Source organism: Solanum stenotomum, chromosome 9 (assembly GCF_019186545.1).
Source record: "Solanum stenotomum isolate F172 chromosome 9, ASM1918654v1, whole genome shotgun sequence".
In the NCBI taxonomy this organism is placed as follows: domain Eukaryota; kingdom Viridiplantae; phylum Streptophyta; class Magnoliopsida; order Solanales; family Solanaceae; genus Solanum; species Solanum stenotomum.
The window spans coordinates 16,275,927-16,297,765 of record NC_064290.1 but is presented as its reverse complement, the minus strand read 5'-3'; the positions used below and the strand labels follow the sequence as shown (position 1 = coordinate 16,297,765).

Sequence of the window (21,839 nt, the reverse complement as noted above, 5' to 3'; positions counted from 1 at the left end):
TATTTTAAATTGTGAGTTGTTACACTTGCCTCTCTCATCCCTCTCCCAATGTTGCTCGTCTCTCTCCTCCTTCTAGTATGTAGCTACGAATTGTAATTAGCAAACTATAACTATGAAGTTTAATTAAGTTATTTTTAGTGGTTATTTACGAAATTTCCCCAAAATTATATGTAAAATTTCTTCTATAAATCATTTGCAATTTAAAAGTTTACATAATAAATAATTTTATGTGTGATATAAAATAAAATACTGATTTATTTATAAAAATAAAATAATATATAAATATTTTGGTAATTTCTAATATGTGCGTAATTCTAGCTAGCTGATTTATAAGTTAAAGTCAAAGTGTCATATAAATAATTTCTTTCATTTTCCTGTATCCGCGATCTCCTCTGTCTGTTTCTCCATTGGTTCTTCCTTCTTCTCCAGCTATCTTCTTCATCTTCAAACTTAATATCTCTGAGTTGATTTTTTTCCTCTAAACTTCAATTTTGCATCATTATTGCATAAATATTTCGAAACTGAATTCTTTTTTTTTTATTTGCTAAAGAAATTATTGTTCCATGATCAAATTGGATTCGGAGGTTAGATTTCAGGCGTTTTCAGGTATGCATTTCTAGATTGTAGTATTTAGATTCACATTGACGTAATTCTGTTTGTATTTTGTGAATTTTTTATTTGCCAATTTCTAAAGATCCATATTTTTTGTTGTTGAATATTTGGTGCTGTGTATGTGTATAATATCTTCATCAGTATTTTCTAGGGTTCGCTCACTTGATCGTTGTAACTTGTGTATATGTGTTTTGAACAGAACTTGAAATTTTGATAAGTAATTTCGTAAGGGATCTACGAATTATCTTGTTTCTGGGTTTTTGTTAATGCAATTTTTTCATGTTAAAAAATTCGTTATTTTTACTAGCATTTGGAACTAGTTTGGACTTTATAATTTAACACTACTTAAGGGGGCAAAGACACTCAATGAATCTGCTTCAATCAGAATTTCAGTAGTTGATGTGTCCTTACGAAAAAAGCAGCTCTGTGCTTTATCCAAAACTGAATTGATTAGAAACAAAACCAACTTTATTTCTTTGATGTTCAGATGACTATAGAATATTCAAGTAATTCATGAGAATTCAAAGAACAACTCTAGAATTCTAGAAATAGGTAGTTATCCAAAAATGCAGCTGGACTCATGTCAAATACTCCAAAAATGCACAACTTTTTGAGGAACACGCAGTGGCGACATTTTCAGAGGATCTAAGCAACATAACTTAGTAATATTTTAGAAGAGAGTAGCATCTACCCTCACTAAATGCTTCCATCACCACCTATAGATAGAGGTGGCCATTTTGAGTTATGAAATCAAGCTAGAAGTGAGCAATCAAGAAAGAAAGTGTAAGAGAAAATTTGATAAATAAGAGAGAGCAACAAAGAGAGGTGCTATGGTGTGAGCAAAGGGAAAATTGCATTGAAAAGATTTATAAGACCGAAGTTGCTCCGTAGTTTGCAATAATAAAATTCAAGATGCGAGAAACTAATTGTATTCAACATTAAGATGCAGGGTTGGACTGAGGTTAGAAAGATCTTATAGATGGTAAAGTCAGGGTCAGCTTGGTCATGAAATTGGGTGGGGGAATCCAAAAAGGGCTCTAGGATATGGAGAAGGAAGCTAAAGGAAAGATATCTGTTGTTGATCTAGGAGGAATCTCAAGTGTTGACAATTTGATTGTAGTTTCCTACAAAGGAAGGTTTTTTTATATCAGGCATCTCAAATGATAAGAAGGTTTTTCATCTCATATCTCTACTATTTAGTGATAAAGGGACATAGAAGTAGTTTTGGACTTAATTTTACTGTGAGCCTACTACAATATCTTTTTCCTACAACACCCTCATCACCCCCTACATAGATAAGAAGAGAGGGTAACTGTAAGAGTGGTAGTTTCCTTTTAATTCCACTTTCCTACTCTCTCTCTATCACTTCTACTTATTTTTTGTTTCAAAGCTTGTATTTGTACTTCATTAACTCAAACAAACTTTACAGCAGAATTGTGAGCCTTGGTGGCTAGTAGAAAATTATTGTCTATCATGTTGTCATGAAGGTGTCTTCCTATTAATATTTCTGTGTAAATTTTTGTTGTCTATATCAGGAGTCTAAAATTGTCCCTTGAATATCTAATCAATCTTTTTACACCAGAAACAGTATTTTCAATCTTGCCTCAAACATTTCCCTTTCAACTATTTCAGATACTAAACTGAAGTGAACACAACATCCACTATGGTGGAATGACTTCAAGTACATAAGTTCCTATGAATTGAGGATGAAGGGAGGTTTAAAGGTTCCACTGATCTCTCTCATCCTTATTGGATTTGTCTGCGCCAGTGTTATTATTTTGGCATACGTGAAAAGCCCCTTTCTCTCTTATTGGACACCATCTCAAGATCGTGTCTTCCAGATTTCTCCAGGTTTGGCATAAATTCTCTTTTGACATTTTCCATACCATTGGTAGTTCATTTTCCACTTTGAATTAGCAAATATGTTGACCCAAGATAAGGTTGTGTATATTAAGTCGTAGAAGCTGCTGTTATTTGGCTGTTCAACCTGTTTTATTTTTGTGAAAAAAAATCTTTTTGTATATGTTTAGTGGTAAGGAGCATTTTTTTACTGAGATGCTTACGAGCCAGTGGTTGCATAAAACCCATTACCACTGGAGCAGCCATTGTAGATGGCAGGTACCAGAACAAATCATATCTATATAAACAAAGGTGTTTTATTTATGCCGGATCACATTGCTGTATTTGAGTTGAGATGACATGAAACTTGGCAGAAGCTGTGGTTCTTGCATGTTTTGTCTGGTTCTTTTGCACAATATTTTTCTTTGTTGTGGAAACCTCTCACCTGCTTGATCTGCTTGAATTATGCTAAAACATAAAGCTTCTTTTCTCAACTTTTTCCCAGTAAATAATGATATCATCTGTTTCTTCAACAACTTTAAGTAACAAGGCTACTAATCTAAATTCCCCACAGTGGATATGTCCCATTAAGATTCTATTTTGACTTTTCTAGGTATTGAGAGTGAAATGTTTGGATAAGTTGTCTTATGCAGTTTGGTGCAAAAGTGTTTTAACATAATGTTTCAAATATTAAAAAGTTGAATGTTAATCGATAGGATGTCACGTCGAGTTTGAAACAATAAAATATAGTATGGTTTGACATCAAATTAAATGTTGGAGGGAGAAACAATCTTTCCTCTTTAAGGTAAGTAGTTGTTTTGGGACAAACCAAAAAAGGACAGTAGTATTGTGACAGAGTAAAGAACTTGATGGGAATGTTGCCAAATCCTACTTATCTATTCTCTGTTTCTCTTGCAGATTATAAAGTGAAAGATGAAGAAGTTTTAAGAGAAAGAAATAGATCAGGGCAATCAGAAGAAAATGTGAACTTTGAATCTTCCATTTCGAACTCTTCTATGAAGGATAAGGTGACAGAAGAACCGATTACTAATACTGAGATTGAAGGTACAGTATTTTCGAGTACTATCTTTCATTTTTTCTGAGTGCCTCAAATCATGAAGAATTACCAGTAATAGTAAAGTAATGTGTCAGTTTTCTGTCCTTCAAGTTAAAAGAAATAGGAACTTCCCTCTTCCTGAGTTGTATGAATAAAATAGCTCCTAATCTGCTTATTGTATGCTGAATCTGTTGCTTCCAGCTCCTCAACTTGATTTATGTTTGCCAAAGTGTGAGTTTTATGGGGGTGTGGCCCTTCTCCGGACCCTGCTAACTTGGCATGCTTTGTGCACCGGGCTTCCTATTTTATGCAGTAAAGAACTATTTTCACTGTGACCTATTCATGTTTTATACTATCTTTGTACTCTGAGATACCATTGAGGTTAAGCGATCTCTAGTCTCCACAGCTTGATGTTTTTATGGTCCTTTTCAGGAAGTGCAGGTATTCCTCCCAGCTTTACCCAAAAAGGAGGAGATTTAAAAGCTTTGGAAGAAAAAAATAGTTCAAGAGAACAGGAAAATGAAGTCGCTGCTCCACTGAATTCTGCAGGCATCGCTATAGAAAATATGACATCTGACTCAAAAGATCATGGTGATTATCGTTCTATTTGATTCTTTGTTTCCTGCTCTTTGATGTCATTTAGCTGTAGATTTTATCTTAATGTTCACAAAACTCGAATCTTGATGGATTTGAATCATTTGATTACATTGTCTTTGAATTAAATCCTAATTTCTTTCCTTGTATAAATTATTTTTCACCCTTCTTGGGTTCTGGATAATCTAAAAATGGTCTTGTTTGCCAAGCGACCTATCCTTTAATTGTTTGGTGAATTTGTTACAATGGTTAGTAAGTAATTAGTTACTAATACCCTTATCTTAATTTCCAGGTTGTAATTATGCTAAAGGTAGATGGGTCACAGATGATAGTCGGCCTTTATATTCTGGATTTCACTGCAAGCGGTGGTTGTCAGCCATGTGGGCTTGCCGCTTGACACAGCGTACGGATTTTGAATATGAGAAACTACGTTGGAGACCAAGGGATTGCGAGATGGAAGAGTTTACAGGTGTTAAATTCCTGAAAAAGTATGTTCTTTTTTCTGAAACTGATCACCATCTGATGCTTGCAATGTGTATAATCTAAGAAAATTTTTTATGTGCTCTATTAGAACCTTCTCTCTTTTTCTGAGTGGCATAAGTAGTACTGTACCTACCATGTCTTGTCATGTATTTTCCAAGAGCAGAAGAGTGAGCTTGAGCGAACCCAACATATTAGAACTTATATTGCACATAAACTGCAAGAAATTGTGACTGTGAAACTCCTCTATGTAGTGCCTGTTGTCCTCATCTCTCTCACATCCTAATGTCTGAATAGAGAAAATTCTTTTTGGACAATGTTTCCAAGTCTAAGTTTCTTGTTGCATAGAAATATTGCACTGTCTTCTCTCTTCCTCAAGTCTTCATGTGATACTTAATTGACTTCACTCTTTCTACATACAAGGAATTTTCTGAACTTGGTTGTGGATCCAGGATGGAGAACAAAACTCTGGCCTTCATTGGGGATTCTCTTGGCAGACAACAATTCCAGTCGCTTATGTGTATGATTACTGGTGGTGAAGACAGACCTGATGTTCTCGACGTGGGGCGTGACTATGGTCTTGTAAAGGCTCGTCATGCTGTACGACCTGATGGATGGGCTTATCGATTTCCGAGGACCCAAACAACTATTCTTTACTATTGGTCTGCTAGTTTGTGTAACTTGACACCCATTAATGCCTCTAACCCTCTTACTGATTATGCCATGCACCTGGATCGTCCACCTGCATTTTTAAGTCGTTTCCTACCCAGATTTGATGTCCTTGTGCTAAACACAGGACACCATTGGAATAGAGGAAAGCTTAACGCCAACCGGTGGGTCATGTATGTGGATGGTGTTCCTAACACGAACAGGAAAATTGCAGATATTAATGGTGCCAAGAATCTTACAATTCACAGTATCATTAAATGGGTAGACTCGCAGCTGCCAAAATACCCTGGTCTTAAAGCATTTTACCGGTCTATATCGCCCAGACATTTTTTTAATGGAGATTGGAACACTGGAGGCACCTGCGATAACACCACTCCACTTTCTGGTGGAAAGGAGGTTCTACAAGATGAATCTAGTGATGCTGGTGCAGCAGAGGCGGTAAAAGGAACAGCTGTCAAGCTTTTGGACATCACAGCTTTGTCTCAGCTGAGAGATGAAGGTCATATATCTCGATACAGCATCAAATCAACACCTGGAGTGCAGGATTGTTTGCATTGGTGCTTGCCTGGTGTTCCAGATACATGGAATGAAGTTCTTTTTGCTCAACTTTAATATTGCAAGACCGGCAAGGAACAGTGCTTCAACATTGATCTCTTCAACACTGCTGCAGCATGAATTGAATAATGTCTGGAAGATTTTGGCAATTGGAGCTTGACAACTTGGATTCAGCTTTGATACATGGGGGAATTGCTGATCAGACAGTAGTTTGCACCATATTTTAGGAGTAGATGAGTTATACATTATTGTTGGAATTTATAGATTGGTTTGTCCTACCATTTGTTAGAGACTAGATTCTTTTTGAGGGGTTGGGGTATGGAAGAGGCTTGACCCTTGACATGTAGGGTGGAAACTCAAAATGAGTATGTTTGTAAGACATGAGAGTGTACTTGGGAAGAGGAAGAACAACACAAGGTGAGTTTTCTAGTGATCAGATGATGCTTAAATATTTACATTTGCTTAAATACTTTCTCTTCTTTATTGAATATAATGGGGAATTATCAATGTAGAACAAGTCTTGTGACATAGGGAAAACTATCAAAGGTTTCACTTGAATTTAATAATTTTAACTTGCATTCTGTAAATATATTTGAAAAAAATTCACTAAATAAGTATAAATAGTTTATTTCAAGCTGAGTAATAGACTTTTATCTTTCAAATGCCTGAAAATATGAAGTTTTTTAACAATAGTATCTTTCAAATGCCTGAAATATGAAAAAAAATAAAATCCTAATTCATTTTTATCCTTCTATTTATAAAAATCACGAGCACCTAAAGTTTTCTAACAAGAAATTTTATGTTGTTAATTTTTCAAAACCTTGCAGGCTGCAGTTACTATAAAATAAAGATAGCCAACTAATCTTTAAAGCTTAAAAAGAGGAGAAAAGAGGAAATTTCATAATTAATATACATTAGACTATTTATTACTATTAGTTATGACATTATTGTTTATGTTTACGTTTTAACAGTAATTAACTTATCGGATGTAACATTTGTTAAACATATAAAAAAAATAACAATAACAAATATACTAATGTATTAATAATAATAAATCGAATAGTCTCGTCCCACAAGTGCAGCTTGAATATGTTTTTCAATATGTACTTGTGTATCAACAACGGAGTCTATCATTTCTTTCCTATAAGCCTTTCAGGATGTGCCGGTCAATCCTAATATAATTTATGAGGAGCCGGATGACGGAGCCTCCTCCTCAGATAAAGATGTCTCCGACGTTACGCTACTCTCCGTGCAAGAAGAACTTATTCTATTGTGATTTTTTGACGAGTTCGATTAGGAGGAACAAAAGAATTGAATTAAAATAACTCCTAACTAATTAATTAACAATATTTTTCCTTAAATGTAGTGTTTAGTAACGAGTAGGATATACTAATCCCTGATTTTCTCCTTATTAGTTGGTCACAATTTTAGTTATTATCAATCTCCTAATTAATAGTATTAATCTCCTCTTTTGATTCTCTCTTCCTCCCTTTTAGTTGCCAAACCTTTTTAAAATTTCACGGTAGAACATTGAGGTAGATTGGATGTATTTTTTTAAAGGAAAAATTACTGAACTATGCATCTTTTTTTATCCTATTTTCTATTGTTCCCTACCATTTCAAAAATTTACAAAATCCCTCTTTTTTTTTCTCTCAATCTCTCATTTCCGGATATATACCTTCCACATTCTAAATCTACAATTTTCTCCCTTTTTCACGCTTATAATCACTCCACCATATCACCAGTTACCTCCATCACTCAATTTTTTTAATTTCAATTAATCTTTTCTCTTTCCAGTCAATTGATTTAAAGTTTTTGAAGAGGTATATCTTCTTTACAACTCATCGATTATCGTTTTATTTTAAAAGTTAGATTTTTCATCTTCAACTTTCTGATACATATGGATGATGTTCCATTTTTTAGTATTGGAATTACCCAATTATTTTCAAATAAAGAAGATAATGTGGGTCATATTTTTTATTCTGACGACGAAGGATTTGTTGAAAATGGATCTAAACAATGAAACAAAAATCCTCTATTCATGAAGAATCTGAGTTTAGAGAAGTCAAAGTCGAAGAAGGATGCACCTTCGACTTCTAAAGCTAATGTGAAAAAAAACCCCAAAAAGGAAAAAAAAAGTTGGATATGTATTATCACGCCCATATCCATCAATTTCAAGTTATTCAAGAAGTAGATATCTTTCCATTACTTTAGTTTTTCGGTAAGGGCTTTGGGTCGAGATTAATGGAAGAAGTCATTGTTGAAAGTGAAAAAAAAGCTACAAGAGTTGATACAGAGCAAAAAAGAAAGTGTAGAAGGATTTCTTCATCGTTTTTTTTTTTTTACTTTTAGCATATCAAATTGTTGATTTTATTTTTATTTTATATTGCTTTCAACATATCTTTTAATGTATCTAGTTGATTTTGATTCTTAAATTAATGTATAATTCGTTGTTTCACCTTTATGATACATTACAATTTTATCAAGTATAATGTATCGTTTTCAAATGTTAGTTTTGATATAAAACTCTAATTATTGAAACACAAATTAGTATGTATCGTGTTCATGGTTATGTATTGGATACATAATTGTTTTTGAATTTCGATGAACTTGAACTTAAACTTTATCTTGATCTTGACTTTTACTTGAATTCAAGAACTTCGAGCTTGTTCTTGAATCTGGTGATCTTGATCTTAATCGTTCTTGAACTTGAATACTTGAATTCTTAAATTTGTAGCTTATAGAGAAATCTATGGCGTTTTGATCCATGAGTTTTCTCTAGATTCTTGTTTAGAATTTTCGATTCCTTTTCTGAAATTATGAGGACCTCTATTTATAGTTGTGGAGTAAAGAGTTGTGATAGGAACAAATTTCCCTTTAGTTAATTAAATTTAAGTGACATAACATATGGGCTTTAAAAGTGGGCTTGTCACTTTGACACATTGCATGATCCTATTGGCTTTTTTGTTTGACTTGGCATGTCACGTTATTTGACACGTGACACCAAACTGGGTCTCTACTCTCTAGGATGAGATGACATTGAGCTTAACAAACTGGACTCATATATGGTAGCTCAAATCAATAAGTTTGGACTTTAATTAAATTCATATTTATTGAACTTAAGTAATTAACCCAATGATATTAATCCATAATATTTATTTGGACTAATATATTCATGAATTTAATATAATTCGAATCATTTATAAATTTATATTTAATAAATTTTAGATGATTACACTATTATTTATAGAAAAATAAAATTTAAATAGTTATGTAAAAAAAGGTACGTTATATCAGGTTTAGTAGGGATGACAATAGAGCGGTGCAGGGTAGGGATGGGACAGGTTGAGCTTAACCCTCAAAATTTTTAATCCGTCCTGCATTATAACTTTTTTTCATTTTCAACCCGCTCCACCCCACCCCGCATAACTTTTTTAATATTTTTTTTATTAAGTTGTATTAATTTAATAAGATAGTGACTTAAAAATTTATTTTGTAGAGATCAATTGGGAAACAAGTAAGAAATTGTATAATTTTTTATTGAACCATTTTCATTTACTATCTTGAATATTTTAGTAATTTTATAGAAATTATCTTAATAAATAATGTTTTATCACTCTTATAACATGTAAAAAGAAGGAAAAACTACAGAATATGGCAAACATCAATATATATTTAAAATAAATAGCTATAGTTTTTTTTTTTTTTTATGTTATATGGATATAACTACACAATAAATAGCAAAGTTAATTATATACAAACAATAGAAAAGTTATTAAATATTAAATAGGAAAATTATTATTACAAGGATAATTAATTATGTCTAGGCACATTTTATGTGATCAATTTTTCATTTTTATCCTCATTAATATATACTTTCTCTTTCATCAATATTACAATATCACATATTCTCAAATTTTCCTACCACATTCCTTCCAATTTATGATCTTTTAGATGATTCTAGGAGCAATTTTTGTGATTTGAAAAGTATCTTTGAATTGATTTTTCTTTCTCTTTTTATGAAGATTATATTTGTATTCATCTATATTTTCATCTATTTTTATAGGGGTTCGATTGAAGAATTATTTTGTTTTCTCCATTGCAATGGTTATAGTTATAAAAAAAAAGTAGTAAAGGAAGAACATGAGCAAAAAGAGATTGAGGTTTGTGTGATTGTGATTTGAATTCATCAAGTATCTTTATCTTTACGTAATTGATTTTTTCTCTCTTTTTTATGAAGATTATATTTGTATCCATCTACATTTTCATCTATTTTTATAGGGGTTCGATTGAAGAATTGTTTTGTTTTCTCCATTACAATGGCTATAGTTATACAAAAAAAAAAAAAAAGTAAAGGAAGAACATGAGCAAAAAGAGATTGAGGTTTGTGTGATTGTCAAATTTGTATATAGTAGAATACTTATATATATAGATACTTGTATTGTAATATTAACACAAGTTGAAATGGTGATTTGTGCATACAAGTATATCTGGATACATAAGTAATCTATCCAATTTAAAAGATTGATTAGGCAATACAAGTATAATTGAATACATTAATACTATATTTTTATAAACAAATACATGAGTTAACACCAAACCTCAAGTATTATAAAAAAACTTGACCAAAGAGAGATTGACGTTTGTTGTATTTATCAATTTGTATACAAGCAAATACTTACACACTTTTAGATACCTACACATTCTATTATTTTCCATTTTTCTTGTTTCTATGTTGTCCAATGTATCCATCTTTTGTTTAACAACAATGTATTCATATATATACTATATTGTATTCATTTTTTGAATAACAACAATGTATTCATTTTTCAAATTGTCGTGTTCATATGTTAATTGTCATACTTTACCTTGTTTGATATATTAATACATTACGTTTTTATAAATACTTGTATTCTTGATATATTAATACTTTAAGGGGTCGTTTGGTGTGAAGGATAGTACCAAATAGTCCCGGGATTAAATTATAGTACCGCTTATTTTGTTGTTTGGTTGGCAAATTCGGGATAACTTATCCCGAGATTAATAATTAGTACCGGGATAAGTTATCCCTCTCCTTGGGTGGTGTAGTAATCCCGAGATAACTTATCCCGGGATAAAATAGGTAAATGACAAAAATGTCTCTTTCAACCCTTTTGTTCTATCACTTTTTACATTAATAAGGGGCATTTTTGTAAACAAATAAATTATTCTTAAACTTTATTATTTTGAATACAACAAACCAAACACTCAATAAAAAATAATCTCAACACAACTTATCCCATCATAACTATTCCCAACATGACTTATCCCAACATAACTTATCCCATCATAACTCATTTTCAAACCAAACGACCCCTAAGTCTTATAAATAGATATACCAATTTGAATTCAATGTATTCATATGCTACACAATTAATACATGTTCCTTATTTAGTTCATTGTAATTAAAATTGTATTAGTGTATAAATAGAAAAATAAAAACATATAAAGAAATACAGTTAGAAAAAGATATAAATTGTAGTTATTTTTTATAAATATCATACTTATAGCTATTGAGCTTCAATAACCCTATAAATATAGTCATTTTTGTAAGTTGCTCAAAAAAGAACCCACATAAAATCACATATACTCGCAACCAGCTCCACCCCGCATTAATTTTAAAACGAACCTACTTCAACCCACCCCGCACAACCTTAAATCACCCCGCCCCACATAGCTTTAAACCCACCCCACCCCACATCAGCCCTACCCTATTGCCATCCCTAAGGTTTAGAAACAAAAATTCATACTTAATTTATAGGAACCGAAAGATTCTTTTAAATATGTTTATCATTTTTATTTGTTAAAACGATAAGTGTTTAAAATATTTTATTTTCTTATGTCATTATATGTCTAATGTCTCATACACTCAACCCCCTACCTACACCAACATGGGTTGTGGTGCACTGATGGGAGTGCTTCACCCTTAACCAGAGATCTCGTGTTCGAGCCCTGGGTATGGAGAAAATCCCGTTGGAAGTGCCACTGCCAAATAGACCCTGCAGTGAGAGATCAGAATTTAGTCAGAGCTTCAATGTGAGCTCCGAACACTGGGTGAGAAACCAAAAAAATAATTAAAAAATCACCTACCTATAAAAATTTAAATAAAATAGTTCAAAAGAACAAGACAAAATCATCCTATTTCAAATTGTCCAAGGGAAAATTAACCAAATTTTCAAGTGTATTTTTGGAGCTATTTTGCTAGTTGAAAGACATTTTTGGCTCAAACATGTAACAGAGGATAAAACTGGCACATTTTAAATAATTTAGGGGGGTTTATTCAGCCCTTTTCCCTATAATTTATAATTAATCAAATTACAAAATAAGTAGAGCAGTTGATGCGAGTCCATCAGTCAGCTCAGTCATCCCACCTTAGTACTAACAAAGAATAAATTAATTTTATGGAAAACATTCTGTTGAGAGCGGCACCACCAAATGGGCCTGCAATGGACGATCCGAATTTAGTTGGGGTTCCAATGAGGGCTTCGGACAAAATCAAACAAAAAAGAAAAGAATAAACTAATATTTATATCAAAAGTACAAAAAGCATTGTGGGATGTATCAAGCATAAAAGCTGGGACGATGTACAAGTAAGCTCTCTCAGTTGCAGGTCATCCCTGATAGATCTTCATGATAGAAGTGAGATTCCCAGACCCAAAAGCACAAAGAAACATCGAGTCTGCTGCAATAAATAGTAAGTCTTCTATATGTCAGAACTCAGACGAGACATCAAATAAGCTCATCTTATTACTATCAAGGAGGACCCCAAGTAGAGTAGTTTATCAAAACAACGCCATCATGGAAGACGCGTTTCAAGCTTCCGCAGGCTAGACACTCAAGTATTCCCCAGGGCTAATTACAAGCGGCAGAGAAAGATTGAAAGGCCTGAGCAACAAAATGACTGTTCCAGGATCAAAGCACGGTCAGAAATTACTAGGAGCAGCACCCTTAATTTCATTTGGCTGCTTGCCATGAAGTTGATGATGACCTGCAAGACATAAATATAGCTGAATCTAATAGCAATGAACTAGTGCCTTTGGCCAGATGACATTTACATGGACCAAGGCACCTTCCACGTTGCTATAAAGTTGTGACTACCTCAAGAAAAGGTGTGATGGATAGAAGTAGAGCAGTTGTCTTTCCAGTTCTCGGGGTCCTCTCTCCTTTCTCGGGGCCACCTAGCAGAAGCTTGGTTATCATCGGGGCCTGCTTAAAACACTGGAGCAAATGAATACCACATAATTACTGATAACAAAAAAAAAGAATTGGCATGCAATTTATCTTTTAAGAAGTCAAGTATATTCATTGATTCAGACCAATACGGTTGTTAGTCATACAAACTAACCAAAGTTTGATCCAAGTATCCGTTAGACGTCCTTAGTCTTACCATCTAAATAGCATGGTATTTTCTCCCAAGGACACAAATGAAACAAGAGAGAAATTTGACTTTTGATATTCAATTCTCAACTATTGAAGATTCTAGCATGTGTCTCTCCCCATATTAGCCACAAATACTTAGGGTGGCTATTTTCCTACGTGTTTCTTTTCAGCATCCAGTTGCTCATCCTCCAACTTGTTATCATCTCTGCTACTGTTCTGGGAAGCACTCACCAAATAGCGAGCAATTAATTAGATCCAGAAAATCACGAAATCCTCTTAACTTGCCAAAAGGTCATTGGAGTGGGACATAAATATATTGCACATAGATAGCTCGTCATTGGAGCAGGACATCAATATGTTTCACAGACATCTCTGGTAACTGTCCACGATTATGACCAAAATTTTCTTTCAAGCAGAATATTTTTTGATAAGTAAGGCGTTAATTTTCTTTCCAGCAGAATAAACATGTTCAAAAAAAATTAAAATGTTCAAGCTTTCCTTTACCACGGGAAAGCTTTTAGAACATACATGTCAAAAAAACAAAGAACTAACATGTGATCCTTGCATCAATAAGTGATCACAGGAACTGAGACAGCAAAATTTTCCCAGATATATACAACACTTGTTGATACAAACAGAGAAATATATTGTCATCAAAGATGAAAAGAACTTTTGAATAGAAGCTAATAAAAGCCAAGAATGTTTACTTTTGAATAGAAGCTAAATAAAAGCCAAGAGTGTTTTCTTTCAAAAGAAGCAACTTCTTAAAATGTCTTCACAGCAATACTAATCTTGAGAATAGCAATTCGACTCATAGTTTTATATAACAGGATTCTACATAACTCAGCCCTCGAGTTTTATCGACGGACCAATAAACTAAAATTTGAGCGTCAATGTTTTGCTTCGATCGATGCTTAACATTCTACAGAACATAACAATCAATAATCAATCAATCCCTACATAAGCAACTGCCTTACCCTATGCTCAAGCAGCTATTTTGATAATAGACAGTGAAGCTTTTAAAGGATTCTTCAACAATATATAACAGAATATCATCTTTTTACCGTTATGTTTGATGGTGCCTGACAATTTCAATATGTATTAGACAACCATCCAGAAAATTAGCTGCATAAGATGAGGCCTCACAAACTCCTCTTAAGAACCTTACAAGCTCCTATGAGAACACAAATTAGCAAGAACCGTCATATAAAGTGAAGAACTATATCAGTTCTCCTCTAGGAATTCACAAACTTTTGGACCATCGTGTGTAGGGAAGTGTTATCATGATAGGTTTGGGAAAAGTCTGATCACCACATAACTCAGAGAGTTTATTTGGTATCAGAAACAGTAAAAGAACAGGATCATTTTTGTGATCCATCCACTTTGTAAAGGCCTTTATTGCTGATATATATTGGTCCCAATAGTCATCATACTCATATTGCTAACAAATAGAGGTGGAGGGAACTTGGTAATCAGTATGGATGGCGTGCAAAGCAGCTCAAAGTTCAATGATATAAACTGCAAAGCAGGTGAAAATAGACATCACTGCTTGAAGACGAGTCTATCGAAAACAGCCTCTCTACATCTGAGGTAGGGGTAAGGTCTACGTACACTCTACCCTCCCCAGACCTCACTTTGTAGGATAGTACTAGGTATGTTGTTGTTGTTGTTGCTTGAAGATGAGAGGTGACAATCACAATAGCGCAGGAATGATGTTTACCTCACTCTAAAGGCTCTTAAATGTGCACTCATGCAGAACCTATAAAAAGGATAACAATGATGATGATTACGAGGAGGAGAAGGAGAACAATGATGATACACATACGCTGCATAGTCACTTGTTAAATTCTTAAACATGCACTTCACCCCACCAATAAATAATTGTGATAGCTCTTGTCATTATTAATACTCCCTCTATCCCAATTTGTTTGGCACTATTTCCTTTTTTTCCCCTGCGAAAGATTGACACCTTTCTATAATTAGAAACCATTTAACTTTTGTACCCATTTTGCAATTGACATGCTTGCCGTAGGCCAACTGGTTACAAAGACAAATTATTGGGTATGGAAGTACTTCTGGTATATTATCCACATCAAATTTAATTGTGAAAAGATCTTCTTTTTCTTTCTTAAACTTTGTGTCCAGTTCAAATTGGGGGACGGACATAAAGAAGAGTATTAATTATTGTTATTCTGAAACTTTTCAAGCTCTAGTAGCAATCAAAAATCTGAGTCAGATATAGCAACAATACCCAACCATAATTTGGAAAGAGATGCATTTAGAAAGACATTATTGACAGATCAAGAATTATATGAAAACAACAACGTACCCAGAAAAATCCCACAAATTGAGGTTTGGGGAGGGTATAGTATACACAAACCTTACTCTACCTCTTGGAGGTAGAGAGGTTGTTTCCGGAGGAACCTCAAGGGAAGCAAATCAAAGTAGTAATGAAAGAAAAAACGGCAGAGAAGAAAAACATGACAACTAATAGGCAAGCAATGCGAAGCATGTACGCAAGGAATCGTAACATCAACAAGGTGTGATCACCTAAACATAGTAAACAACAAATGATAACAGATACCAAAAGCCAACGACTACATGAATAAGCTAATACTCCGACGTACACAATACTCTAGACTACCACCAAGCCAAAGACTACATAGATAGGCTAATACTTAGACAACACTCAACTACCTACTAACCTTCTACCCTTATTTGCAACCTCTACACCCTACTATCTAAAGGTCATGTACTCAGTAAGCTGAAGATCGGCCGTTTCTTGCATAATCACCTGTCTCCAATAATACTTCGGCCTACATTTGCCTCTCCTCATCCCCACCATATCCAACCTCTAACATCTTCTCATTGGGATCTACACATCTCCTCTTCAAGTGCCCAAACCATCTCAACCTCCCTTTCCCTCATCTTATTCACCACGGAGACCAATCATCTTGACAAAACCATATATGTACCTTATATAATAACTTACGCTGATGGTGCACAAAAGTTCTCACGAAACTTAGTTCTAGAAAATTACCAAATAGAATGGTGAATGGTCAAAATTCAAGGTAGATTCCACAACATGCCAAAGATATTAGATCAGCTCAAGCAGTTTCAAACCTGAACCAAGTAAGCTTGTTAATCAGTTCGCATCACACTGATGAGGCTTTTCTCCATGTTCCTGCTACTGCTTCTCTACCTTTAAGATTCACTCAGAGCACAGGACATGGCACCCATTATAATGGTTACTTCACTGACTCATGCATTAAACCCAGAGAACTTTTCCAGCCTGGCCCCATAACTCTGTAGGAATCAGGACAACCGATACCAATAGTACTCCATCTTCAAATGCACTAATATTTCTATTTATGTTTCATGTGCCACCAGCTTACTTTCAGACAGCCACATCAACAATCACAGCCAAGCAGACCAACCTAAGATGCAGAATGTCAAAGTCAGATACAAAGGTAATTTGGATATGAAAAGAAAGTAAGGGGCAGAGAAATAACAGCTAAGATGGTATACAATGCGAGCATGGGACTGCAAGAAAGATCTTGAACAGATAAAGTTCATCATATATGGTATTACATGAAATGAAACAAAAATCCCTAAACCCCAGAAGAAAATAGGAAGAGGCAAGCTTGCATTTGGTTACCTTGATTTCCCCAATTTCCTCCTAAATACTGGCTGGAAAATTGATTTTGAACATACCCCTAAATTTGGCCAGTGCAGTAACGAGTTTTAAACTTGAGTAAAATGATATGAGCCTTTATGAATGAACGTTACAACAGCAATAGGATACATCGACTACACCTTAAACAAATAAAATTTTGTATGGTTAAAATAAGTTTTTTTTTTTCATAATTGTGGTGCCCAGGCTTGCTTGCGCGCACCTCAATTACTTCCATTGAATACCTCTCTGTCCACCCAGGCATAGACAGATGGAAAATCACCTAGTATTTGTCGCCGCTGCGATTTGAACCCTGAGACTTCATAGTTCTCTCCTCATGAACAGATAGTTCTAAATTTTTACTCCATAGCAAGTTTTCCCCATCCAGCTTACATTGGCATAGAAATCAGGTTTTGCTTTTATATGTAACACTTCCATAACAGAGAGATACCAGGTGACGTAAAAAAATTCCTAGTCAATGCTATGTCCCTCCCACTTATTTTTTATATTAACTCAAGTAGCTTTTTTCACTTAATGCTGACCACCTCAGTACAACACAGCTTCTACTTTAAAAAGTAGTAACAATAGAAGTTATCTGTAGCAGAAAATATACCTATTAAAAAATATATATCACTAAAGAATCCATGTAAGCCATCATAGAGTCGTACTAACTCAATGCCAATGCAGCTCAACATTACAAATGGTAGTTTTGATCTCAAAACTCATAGAGCAGGTGCCACACAATGTTAGAAGGCAATAAGAAGTTAACTTAATATCCTAGATTACTTCTATTGTCTTAGGAGTTGCATTCTTGAAGAAGAAAAACAACCAGAACATATAATCTTCGTGGGAAAAAATTAAAGGAAGCTAAAATATTCTCTCCTTACAAGAGGAACCCAACAAAAGTAATATATCAAACGATGTAGCATTAAATACCTGAATGAGGAACCCCATTACATCTTGAATGAGATTCATCAATAGTTTAAACAAATGTCTTTGTAGCCTCAGTCAGATCAAAACCTTTACTGAACATTTCTTCCATCCATCTTCTAGCCTCAGAAGACCGGCCAACTTTTAAGAAACCGTGAACTAATATGTCATAAGTCCATCTATTTGGCTCATATCCTTTCTTGCATAATCTCTCAAAGTAATTACAAGCAAGATCCATTTCGCTTATAGTTAGTTTTCTCAACAACAAATTGTAAGTGTAGATGTCAAGAGGAAAACATTGTCGAATCAGTTCTTCAATTTGCAAAATATCACTCTCCAGATCACTACCACCAGAGAAAGTCTTGATCAGATCGCCTAGAGCTAAGCTGTGATCCTTCGTATTGCGCAAGTCTCTTGAGTGCATCCAAGCACTAAAGACTCTATGAGTTTGTAACGAGTGTAACAAAAGTACATTGCCAATGAAGGATGAAACCTGACGACCAACTTGCATCAAGTCTTCAACCAGAAGAATAGCCTTATAATAATCTCTATGTGAGCAAAGCAACTTAACAAGTTCCTCATAGCATTCCATACTTGGCCTCAAATGAGTTGACCTCATCTCCCAGAACATGTTCCATGCATTTCCAGGCTTGTTAGCTTTACAAAGCCCAACAACCATGTTATTCCATAGTTTTCTTCCTAGACCTCTTCTATTTGACAAGTCACGAAAGTAATTTAAGGCATCAGCAATTTTTCCAGCTTTTAAGTAACTTTGCAAGATTAAAATGTCAGACTGCAAATTTGGTGTGATACCGTTTCTCTTCATCATTTCATATACATCTCTGGCCAGCTCAGGTTTTCCAGCATGACCAGCTCCATCAATGAAGTAATTATAAACAAGGCAGCTAGGTTCATGCCGAGACAACTGAACCTCTAATAAACTGTAAAATAGCTTATCTGGATCCTCCATTTGACATAAACAGCAAATAACCGCCCTGTATAATCGCCGGTCTGGACTATGACCTTTTTCTTGCATTTCTATTAACAATCTTGCTGCAATATCTCCCCTGCTTGACTTGTTAAAGCCACTAATCAAGTCAAAATAAGTAGTCTTGCTAGTAACCTTATCGAATCTGCTGAGTGCTCCATGTACCAAGTATCCATCTTCCACCCTGCTGGCCCTACATAAGGCTGATATGAACTTGTTATAGGTTGAGTCACTGGGCACGCAATTCCGTTCCAGAGAAGCAAGAACCAACTCTTTCACTCTATCAAGCTTCCCCTCTCGGCAAAGAGCATCAGCAATAATAGAAAATGTCCTCCTACCGGGGAAATGACCTTGTTGAATGGCATTCTTCAACACGAGATATGCTTCATCAACACTTGCATCACCTAATAAAGTATTTATAAGATAGTTATAGGTCATACTGCTTACAGAGAGGCCAAATTCTGCTCTCGAGTCATATAGCTCGACGGCAACATCTGCCATCCCCACCTTGCAGAAGAAGCACAAAGTTACATTCATGGTGACATCATCAGGTATTATATCTTGATTCTTCATGTCCATCAACAAGTCATAAACCTCCTCCAGCCTGTTTTCTCTTAAAAGCCGACACACTAAGCTGTTATAGCGAAAAACGTCAGGGACATACCCATCAGCCAGTTTCTTGCCTTTCAAGAATTCAACTGCCTCACTTAGCTCCCCAGCCTGAGCAAGGTCCTTAATCCACACACTATATGCCTGTTCCATTGGAACCAAACCAGACTCTCTAAATTCCTGCACCAAACTTGCAGCTCTTGTGAACTGCTTATTTTTACATAAAGCATCCACAAGATTAGCCACGACAATCCCACTCAATCCTACCCCTCCATTCCTCAACAACCCTCTAAGATAGTCCTCAGCTCTATCCAGCTCTGTTTGCTGGCAAAGACTCTTAACGAATATAGCATGTGTTATTGCATCCTCAAAACCTCTAAATTTAATCTGCTTCAAAACCATCTCAAACCCATCATAGAATCCATCCTCCACCAAAGCATTAAGTAACACATGATAAGCAAATGCATCCAAATCAACACCCTGAAACCGCATTCTACCAAACAGTTGGAGTGCAAGCTCAGGCTTGCCTGCCACCGCATACCCAATTACCAAAGTATTGTAAAACCTAGCTTTATGGAAATACCTTTGCTTCATATACTTATCCAAGAACTCAGCCATCAAAGACATCATTTTGGCCTTAGCTAAAATCCTGAAAATGGCATTAAAAGTAGAACGAGTATGATGAAAACCCGGTTGTCGACCCGCCCAATCAAAGAATTTCAAACACGACAATACATCTTTATTTTTCTCATAGTTTAACACGTCAAGAATCAATGCCTCAGAGAGTCGAAGATTGAATCTCGACATTGATATATCAGCGGTAATATCATCTTTGGTTCGTAATATCTCAAAGATCTGATCAAAGAGTGGATTTTTTCTGGTCATGAACCACTCCTTAAAGGATAAAACAACATCTTTCTGCTGCAATTCGCCGATTCTTGAAGTTGACAAAACATTTGAAGAAACAGGTAAAAAGGGATATGGGTATGAAGGGATTGCCTTTGAGGAGGCGGCAAAAGGAGTATTAGTGGAGTAAAATAGATAGAACAAAAGGGTATTCTTGCTAATGGCGGATTGGGCATATGGAGGATGATTGAAGAGGGCTCTAGTTTTCTGCCTCGCCTGTCTGATTGTTACCAACATTTCTGAATAATTCGCTATTTCTGAATTCAAGATTGTGATTCACCCAACCTTACAGGGGCTTATGAAAAGCTACTTCTAGCTTCTTCACCTCCCACCGAGATATCAAGCCCAGTAGATCGGCGGCACTGTCAAAAAAATTACCCTATTATTCCTTTTCATTTTCTTCATTTTTTTTTAAATCTGTTCCCTTTTTTTATTTTTATTTTTGAGATAGTATGTACCTATTTCCTTTTTTTTTCTTTCAAAAATGCATGTAATTTGCCTTTAGGCCCAATTTGGGCGGGTTTTTAAGTTGTAAAAATTAGGTAAAATTACTGAAGTACACTACATATGTTTACCTATTATCAATTAATCCCTTCTCTTTCATAAAAATTCAAAAATTCCTATTTTTTCCCCAATTTCTATTTTCCGGATACTTTATTGTGAAAGAAATCAAACCCATCTTCCTCACCCCCAAAATCTCGCCTATAATCTCTCCAACTACCAAATCAGTTACCGCTTTCAAAGCAATTTGATTTCCAAACGATTCAACAGTGTCAAAGTTTAAAATAGGTATTCTTCTTCTTCTTCTTCATTTTTCTTTCAAAATCAATTTTTTGTTTCAATCGATTTTGGATCTGAATGACATACTAATATGTAGCTGCAATAAAATAACAGTACACCAAACATTATTACAAAGACTTTTAGTTAAATTGTAATCTGCACACAGTTCAATGACGACTCATATTATATATTTGATATACAAATCAGATAGCACATTCAAAATTTAATTAAACTGTCAAGCAGAAACCCTTATGATACCTAACAACTACAATTGCACCATACACACGTTATTTGTGTATCATGATCAACACGATATCAAAAAAATCATCAATTTTATAAGATTGAAGTATCACATACCTTTTGCTATCAGATCTCTTAACTCTAAAATTGAAGCTATGCTTAATTTTATATTTTTCCATAACAGCCATTAGAGTTGCCTTATCCTTGTACAATTGCTTCACTTCCACATTAGAAATATTTGTATCTGATATATAATTTTTCACCTCCATCTCTGGTATGTAATAAGAATCACAAATTTTCGATTCAACAATGCTTAGAGCCTTTGTGTCCATTTTTCCACCTTCAACACACACAATTGCACCTGTTGTTGCATCAAAATTATGTATATCTTCATCACTTCTATCCGATATATCAATGCATAGTGGATACATACCAAATTCTACCTCATGTTTCTTCACTTCTATGTACAATTTCACCCCCATATCATT

At 34.6% G+C, this 21,839-nt stretch overlaps 2 protein-coding genes across 7 annotated transcripts; one reads left to right on the top strand and one right to left on the bottom strand.

Moving 5' to 3' along the window:
- Positions 1-381: 381 nt before the first annotated feature.
- Positions 382-6,394, top strand: LOC125876794 (protein trichome birefringence-like 14). The gene is made up of 6 exons (XM_049558050.1): positions 382-606; positions 2,245-2,463; positions 3,370-3,516; positions 3,941-4,099; positions 4,395-4,590; positions 5,035-6,394. Exons 2-6 carry the CDS (start codon positions 2,319-2,321, stop codon positions 5,861-5,863), a joined length of 1,476 nt encoding a protein of 491 aa, XP_049414007.1. The 5' UTR covers positions 382-606; positions 2,245-2,318; the 3' UTR covers positions 5,864-6,394.
- A 5,946-nt stretch (positions 6,395-12,340) lies between these two features.
- On the bottom strand, positions 12,341-20,707 carry LOC125876784 (pentatricopeptide repeat-containing protein At1g71210, mitochondrial). 6 transcript variants are annotated; one of them, XM_049558038.1, is made up of 4 exons: positions 17,835-20,707; positions 16,266-16,662; positions 12,944-13,051; positions 12,341-12,833 (listed from the first exon to the last, which is right to left on the bottom strand). In XM_049558038.1, exon 1 carries the CDS (start codon positions 20,566-20,568, stop codon positions 17,881-17,883), a length of 2,688 nt encoding a protein of 895 aa, XP_049413995.1. In that variant the 5' UTR covers positions 20,569-20,707; the 3' UTR covers positions 12,341-12,833; positions 12,944-13,051; positions 16,266-16,662; positions 17,835-17,880. The 6 variants fall into 6 exon arrangements, with proteins under 6 accessions (XP_049413995.1, XP_049413996.1, XP_049413994.1 ...); XM_049558039.1 differs by having other exon boundaries at positions 12,944-13,063; positions 16,349-16,662; XM_049558037.1 differs by having other exon boundaries at positions 16,349-16,662.
- Positions 20,708-21,839: the final 1,132 nt, after the last annotated feature.

Bases quoted from the DNA above. Each gene is read 5' to 3' on its own strand.
- LOC125876794 (XM_049558050.1), top strand. From the start codon at position 2,319: ATGAAGGGAGGTTTAAAGGTTCCACTGATCTCTCTCATCCTTATTGGA. The intron at 3,517-3,940 runs GTACAGTATTTT...GGTCCTTTTCAG, and splicing joins TACTAATACTGAGATTGAAG to GAAGTGCAGGTATTCCTCCC. The intron at 4,591-5,034 runs GTATGTTCTTTT...TTGTGGATCCAG, and splicing joins GGTGTTAAATTCCTGAAAAA to GATGGAGAACAAAACTCTGG.
- LOC125876784 (XM_049558035.1), bottom strand. From the start codon at position 20,568: ATGTTGGTAACAATCAGACAGGCGAGGCAGAAAACTAGAGCCCTCTTC.